The following is a 7,808-nucleotide window of genomic DNA, read 5'->3' on the forward strand; positions in this document are numbered from 1 at the left end:
ACAACCAAAGACAAATACAACAAATAGAGAAAGATCAACAATGGTCACTACCGAGGTACCGTGTAGTAGTCCCAAATCAGAAGAACAACTCATAATCCTTCCTTATATCACCGCGGTAGCCTTTACATTTAGTTTTAAAAATCATTTTCCCGAAATAGCATCTCGCGTTTTAGCCCACCGTATCACACCACATGGCTTCTAGTAGTTCTCCTACTAGCCATGCGTATCAAGCCCTCCTTATCTCACCGCATGCGTTTTAACCCCAAAACCTTATACCACCGCATGCGTATCAATATCACAACGTATCACAAATCACACCTCAAGTTCCCAATATCACAACTTGCCAGAGAAACCAAACAATAATAGAATTTCACAATAAGGAGCCCACAACTCAACCACAATATACACAAAGTCTCAATTATAATAACCGGGAGTGAATAACTCAATAGAATAATATTTCACCAGTGAACACTTTGCCTCAATAGAAATCACGGCCTTTGTAACTCAATACCAATTTCAACAAGAAGATAATTCAAGAATAACAACTTCAGGTAAAGAGTTCAATAGTTAAATAAGGAATAAAGAATAAAGGAAACAAGAACTTCAACTAAACATGTAGGGCAATTAGCATGAGAATAATACAAGTAGACATGTGAAAATAGATTAGAAATGATGACTATCACATGCTAAGGTAACTCAACTATGGCATGAAAGGAATCTACATAGCTAAAATCGAAAATTTTCACATTTAGCCTGTGTACACACTCGTCACCTTGCGTACACGGCTTTCACAAATCACAATTATCACAACCAACACAAATCCTAAGGGAAAATTCCCCCACACAAGGTTAGGCAAGTCACTTATCTCAAATCGCGCTAACTCAATCAACTACAAGGCCTTTCCCTCGATTATCCAACTCCGAACGGGCCGAATCAAGCAAAAACAATTTCATACTATAAATATAAATTATAGAAAACTAACTCTAACAATAAAATCACGATCTTTATGAATAAATAAAAAGTCAACCCGGTTTCACGTTTCGGAACCCGACCAAAATTACAAAATTCGAACACCCATTCGATATCGAGTCCAACCATACAAGAATTACTCAAATCCGACCTCAAATCGCCTTTCAAAACCCCAAATTTAAGCCTAAAAAGTTTTTCACAAATTTCCCCAATTTTCCAACTCAAACCACTAATTACATGATAAAATCAACAATAGATTCGAGTAATTTAACCAAAATCGAGTTACGAATTCTTACCCCAATAATCCCTATGAAAATCTCGCGAAACTTTGCCTCACATCGACTTCTCTAAGTCCAAATTATGAAATTAGAGATAAAACCCTCGTTTTTGAAATTATATCTGCTGCCCAATGATTTACACATCGCGGTCGCGGAATTTCCTTCGCGATCGCGAGAACAAAATCTTCATCAGTCCAAAACCTTCTACGCGAACTCATAGAACAGGTCGCGAACACGGCGAGTAATATTCCAAAGCTTCGCGATCGCGTTCACACATTTGCGATCTCGCAGAGCAACGCGTTAACCTTCCCAGGCCTCCTCTTCTTTTATTGCGAACGCGGCACCACTTATGCGTTCGCGATTTACTGCCCCTCTAAACTCCGTGATCGCGTAAACCATCTCGCGATCGCATTGAAAAAATTCACGCCTGCCAGTCTTAAAGCTTCGTGATCACAGCCCCTTTTTTGTGATTGCATAAAAGGAACCACACTCAGTAAACCAGCAATCTCACAAAGCCAAAAATGAAGCCGAACTTGATCCGAATCACCCCGAGGCCATGGGACCTCAACCAAATTTTCCAACAAGTCCTAAAACATTATACAAACACGCTTGAAGAGTCAAATCACATCAAACAACACTAGGACCATGAATCGCGCATCGATTCAAGCCTAAGGAAGTTATGAACTTTTGAATTTTAAAACTAATACCGGTTCATACCAAAACAGCTCCGATTGACTTTAAATTTTACACACGTCATAATTGACATTACAGACCTATTCCAACTTCCGTAATCGGGATCCGACCCCGATATCAATAAAGTCAGCTCTCGGTCAAACTTTCCAAGTCTTCCAAACATTCAACTTTCCAACTTTTGCCAATTCAAGCCGGAACAACCTACATACCTCCAAATCAACGTCATGACGTGCTCCTAAGTCCAAAATCACCATACAGAGCTATTGGAACCTTCAAAACTCCATTCTGGGGTTGTCTACGTAAAAGTCAAACTACTGTCAACTCTTTCAACTTAAACCTCCAACTTAGGGACTATGTATCCCATTTTGCTCTGAAACTCACTCGGAACCAAAACCAAACACCTCGGCAAGTCACACAATTATAATATATCATAGAGGAGGCAATAAATAAGAGGTCGGGGCTAAAACACTCAAAACGGTCGGCCGAGTCGTTATATCCTCCCCCTATTAAAACAAACGTTCATCCTCGAACGAGTATAGAGACATACCTGAAGTGGTGAAAAGATGGGGATAACGGCTACGTATATCATGCTCTGTCTCCAAAGTCTCCTCCTCAACTAGTTTACCCATCCATTGAACCTTCACTAAATCAATGTTTTTCGCCCTCAACTTTCGGACCTCCCTGTCCAAAATGCCCACCGATTCCTCAACATAAGACATATCCATGTCCAACTGTACTGAGCTTAAATCCAACACATGAGACAAATTAGCGTGATATATCCGGAGCATTGAAACATGGAATACTGGATGAAATGCAGCTAGACTAGGTGGCAGTGCAAGCTTGTAGGCCACCTCTCCAATCCTCTTAAGAATGTCAAAAGGCCCGATATACCTAGGGCTTAGCTTGCCCTTCTTCCCGAACCTCATAACACCCTTCATGGGCGAAACCTAGAGCAAGACCCGCTCCCCAATAATTAATGCAACGTCGCGAACCGTCCAATCCGCATAAGTCTTCTGTCTAGATTGGCCTATGCGAAGTTGATCTTGAATCAATTTAACCTTTTCCAAATCATCTTGAACCAAGCCTATACCCAATAGCCTAGCCTCACCCGGATCAAACCAACCCACTGGAGACCGACATCGCCTCCCATATAAGGCCTCATGCAGAGCTACCTGAATGCTTGACTGGTAGTTGTTGTTGAAGGCAAACGCTGTAAGTGGCAAGAACTGATCCCAAGAACCCCCAATGTCCATCACACATGCACGAAGCATATCCTCAAATATCTGAAGAGTGCGCTCGGACTGTCCGTCCGTCTGAGTGTGGAATGCTGTACTCAACTCTGTGTGCCTAACTCATGCTGTACGGCCCTCCAGAATTGCAATGTAAACTGCATACCCCGGTCAGAGATGATGGATACCAGCACGCCATGAAGCCTGACAATCTCGCAAATATAAACCTTAGCCAGCTGCTCTGAGGAATAAGTAGTCACCACTGGAATGAAATAAGCCAACTTGGTCAACCTATCCACAATCACCCATACTACATCGAACTTCCTCTGAGTCCATGGAAGCCCAGCAAAAAAATCCATAGTAACCCGCTCCCATTTCCAATATGGAATCTCTAGCCTTTGAAGCAATCCACCTGGCCACTGATGCTCATACTTCACCTACTGACAATTATGGCACTGAGCTACATACTCCACTATGTCCTTTATTCTCCTCCACTAATAGTGCTGCCTGAAGTCCTGATACATCTTGGCAGCACCCAGATGAATAGAGTACCGCGAACTGTGAGCTTCCTAGAGAATCAACTCACGCAAACCATCTACATTGGGCCCTCAAAGCCTGCCCTACATCCGTAATACACCATCATCCCCAATAGTTACCTCCTTGCCATCGCCGTGCTGAAACGTGTCCCTAAGGACAAGCAGATGGGGGTCGTCATATAGACACTCTCTGATACGATCAAATAGAGAAGACCAAGAAACCATACATGCCAAAACATAACTCGGCTCCGAAATATCCAATCTAACAAACTGGTTGGCCAAGGCCTAAACATCCAATGCTAATGTCCTCTCTATTGCCGGTAGATGTGCTAAACTGCCCAAGCTCTCCGCCTTGCGACTCAAGACATCGGCCACCACATTTACCTTCCCGGGATAATCCAAAATAGTGATATCATAGTCCTTAAGCAAATCTAACCACCTCTTCTTACGCAAGTTAAGATCTTTCTGTTTGAACAGATGTTGTAGACTCCGGTGGTTGGTATAGACGTTAGAAGGGATAGCGTACAAATATTGCCGCCAAATCTTCAAGGCATGAACACTACCTGCTAACTCAAGGTCGTGGACATGATAGTTCTGCTCATGCACCTTCAGCTGTCTAGATATGTAGGCAATCACCCTACCGTCCTGCATCAATACCACACCGAGACCAATACACGACGCATCGCAGTACACAGCATACGACCCCAAACCTGCAGGCAATACCAACACTAGCGCTGTAGTTAAAGCTGTCTTGAGCTTTTGAAATATCTCCTCAAAATCCTCAGTTCACCTTAACGGAGCACCCTTCTGGGTCAATCTGGTCATAGGTTCTACAATAGATGAGAAATCCTCTACGAACCGAAGGTAATACCCTTCCAAATCAAGAACACTCGAATCTCAGTAGCTGAAGACGGTATGGGCCAACTTTGCACTGCTTCAATCTTCTTCGGATCTACTTTGATCCCCTTACTCGACACTACATGATCCAAAAATACCACCGAATCAATCCAGAATTCACACTTTGAAAATTTTGCATACAACTCCATTTTTCTCAAGGTCTGGAGCACGGTCCTCAAGTGTTGCTCATGATCTTCCCGGCTCCAGGAGTACACCAAGATGTCGTCAATAAACACAATGACGAATGAGTCAAGATAGGACTGTAATACACTCTTCATGAAGTGCATAAATACTGTTAGGGCATTGGTGAGGCCAAAAGACATCACAAGGAACTCATAATGATCATAACGAGTCTTAAAGGCAGTCTTCAGGATATCTGACTCCTGAATTTTCAACGGATGATAGCCTGAACGCAAGTCAATCTTTGAGAACACTCTGGCACCATGTAGCTGATCAAATAGGTCATCAATACGTGGCAATAGATACATGTTCTTCTCTGTAACCTTGTTCAACTGTGGATAATCAATGCACATGCGCAAAGAACCATCCTTCTTCCTTACAAACAAGACTGGAGCACCCCAAGGTGACATACTAGGCCGAATGAAGCCCTTATCATGCAACTCTTGCAACTGCTCCTTTAATTCTTTCAACTCTGCTGGGGCCATATGATAGGGAGGAATAGAAATGGGCTGAGTGCCCAGTAATACCAAAATCGATATCCATGTCGGGTTGCATGCCCGGAAGATCCGCTGGACATACATCGGGATAATCCCTCACTACCGGAACTGACTCAATGGCAGGAGCATCAACACTGACATCTCTCACGAAGGCTAGATAAGCAATATACCCATTCTCAACCATCCGTTGAGCCCTTAGAAATAAGATAACCCTGCTAGAAACGTAGTCTAATTCACCCCTACACTCAATCCGTGGTAAAACTACCATAGCCAGCTTCACAATCTTGGCGTGACAATTGAGAATAGCATGATAGGGCGACAACCAGTCCATGCCCAAATTAATATCACAATCTACCATACTGAGCAATAATAGATCAGCTCTGGTCTCAAAACCACTAAAAACAATAAAACACGACCTATACACACGGTCAACAACAATAGAATCTCCCACAGGTGTGGACACATATACAGGAGAAGTCAAAGAATCATGGGATATACCCAATTATGGAGCAAAGTAACATGACACATATGAATAAATGGAGCCTGGATCAAATAAGACTGATGCATCTCTATGACAAACTGGAGAAATACCTGTGATGACTGAGTCAGATGCAATTGCCTCCGTCCTAGGAGGAAGAGCATAAGAACTAGCCTGACGTCCCCTCTAGGGCGACCTCTACCTGTCCAAACTCCACCTCGAGCTGACTGTGCAGGTGGACTGGCAACCAGTGCGGTAACCATGGCCTGAGAAGCTTGAGGACCTAGTGGAATATGCAGAGCCTGAGTAGTATTTGGAGGTGCACCCCTCCTAAGTCTAGGGCAATCCCTCAACCTATGCAGAGCCTGGACTGATTGCTGAAAGCACCCCGTGCAGGAGGTGCACTAGACAGTAGCGGTGCATAATGGGCAACCTGAGGCCTGGGAGTGGCTAGAATGCCACTGGAAGATGGAAGTGCTGAATTAATAAGGCAATTCACATATCCCCTACCATGACGGGCTACAACTGGGCCCGGGCAACACTATATCTGCCAGAATCATGAGGCCTCTTGGCCTCCCTCTCCTCTCTCCCCCGGGCCCACATACCCTCCAATCTCCTAGAAATCTCCACTACCTCCTAGTATGCGATGTCCATCTCCAGCTCTCGGGCCATGCTGAATCTGATACCAGGGTTGAGCCCCTCGATAAATCCACAAACTGGACTGCATACTCCAATACAGTCATAGCACATTGGTGCAATTGCTCAAACTTTACGTGCCATGCATCCCTGAGACTCTGGGGAACAAACTCCCTCAAGAACATATCTGAGAACTGAGCTCAAGTGAGTGAAGCTGCCACGGCCGGACTACCCAACTCATACGCCTGCCAACACTGATAAGCTGCTCCCTTAAACTGGAATGTAGTGAAAGCAACCCCACTAGACTCAACAATACCCATTGTACGGAGGATACAATGGCACTCATCAAGAAAACTGTGGGTATCCTCTGACGCCAAACTGCTAAAAGTAGGAGGGTGGTACTTCTTATATCTCTCGAGCCTGAGCTGGTCCCCCTCGAAAGCTGCTGTCCTACTATCAGGCTGTACTGGTATGACCTCTGGGACCTGGTCAACCTAGATTTGCTGCTCTGGGGTACGGGCTGTGGGAGTCTGTGCTCCTCCCCTGGCCTGAGATATGGCAGGAGCTAGTGGAATCAACCCTGCAAGATCTAAAGTGCCGAACATGCTCAAAAACTAGGCGAGAGTCTCCTGAAGTGCAGAGGTAGTAAGAGGCATCTCAGGTGCCTGCTCTTCAACTGGAGCTACTAGTGACTCCTCTATAGTAGCTCGTATAGGTGTCTGGCTCCACCACGGGGACATCCCCGGCCTCTACCCGGGCCCGGCCTCTCGCGTCTCTAGCAGGGTGAACGGGTGTCTGGTCATCCGATCCGGCTACTCGTGTCCTCACCATATGTAAGACAATAGAAAGACAAAAAATTAGAATTTCGAAGTTAAACAAATTTACACGATAAGGAATCAAAGATGTGAAGCTTTTCTTAACAGTTCCATAGCCTCCCGAAGATATGTACAGACGTCTCCGTACCGGTTCGCGAGACTCTACTAAACCTGCTTGTGAATCGTAACACCTATGAACCTAGAGCTTTGATACCAACTTGTTACGACCCTAATTTTTCTCTGTAGGATGTCGTGATGTCACCTAGCCTCTAAGACTAAGTAATCTTAACAAACATGCGGAAGTAACTGAAATAATAATTTAAAAATCTCAAACCCAACAACTAATATAAGGAACAAATCTCCACAGCTCAGCGTGTATACAATAGCCCAAAACCCGTCGTAATACAAGTCACAAGCTCTATGACAATATTAAAATAATTCCTATACAACTGTGTCTAGTAAAGAAGGAAACAATATAGAAAGGGATAGAAGGGGACTCCGAGGCCTGTGGACGCGGGCAGTTGTACCTTGAAGTCTTCAAATGCGAACTCAGCTCCCTAGTGGCTAGACTGGTAGGAGGTACCTAGATCTGCACAAAAC

General features: G+C 44.3%; 1 protein-coding gene across 1 annotated transcript; it reads right to left on the bottom strand.

The window, feature by feature from the left end:
• Window positions 1-2,446: 2,446 nt before the first annotated feature.
• On the bottom strand, window positions 2,447-2,878 carry LOC138893856 (uncharacterized). Its single transcript, XM_070178522.1, has one exon. The coding sequence runs from the start codon at window positions 2,876-2,878 to the stop codon at window positions 2,447-2,449; it is 432 nt and encodes a 143-aa protein (XP_070034623.1).
• Window positions 2,879-7,808: the final 4,930 nt, after the last annotated feature.

The sequence above is a fragment of the Nicotiana tomentosiformis genome, chromosome 6 (genome assembly GCF_000390325.3).
Source record: "Nicotiana tomentosiformis chromosome 6, ASM39032v3, whole genome shotgun sequence".
In the NCBI taxonomy this organism is placed as follows: Eukaryota; Viridiplantae; Streptophyta; class Magnoliopsida; order Solanales; family Solanaceae; genus Nicotiana; species Nicotiana tomentosiformis.

Bases quoted from the DNA above. Each gene is read 5' to 3' on its own strand.
- LOC138893856 (XM_070178522.1), bottom strand. From the start codon at position 2,878: ATGAAGGGTGTTATGAGGTTCGGGAAGAAGGGCAAGCTAAGCCCTAGG.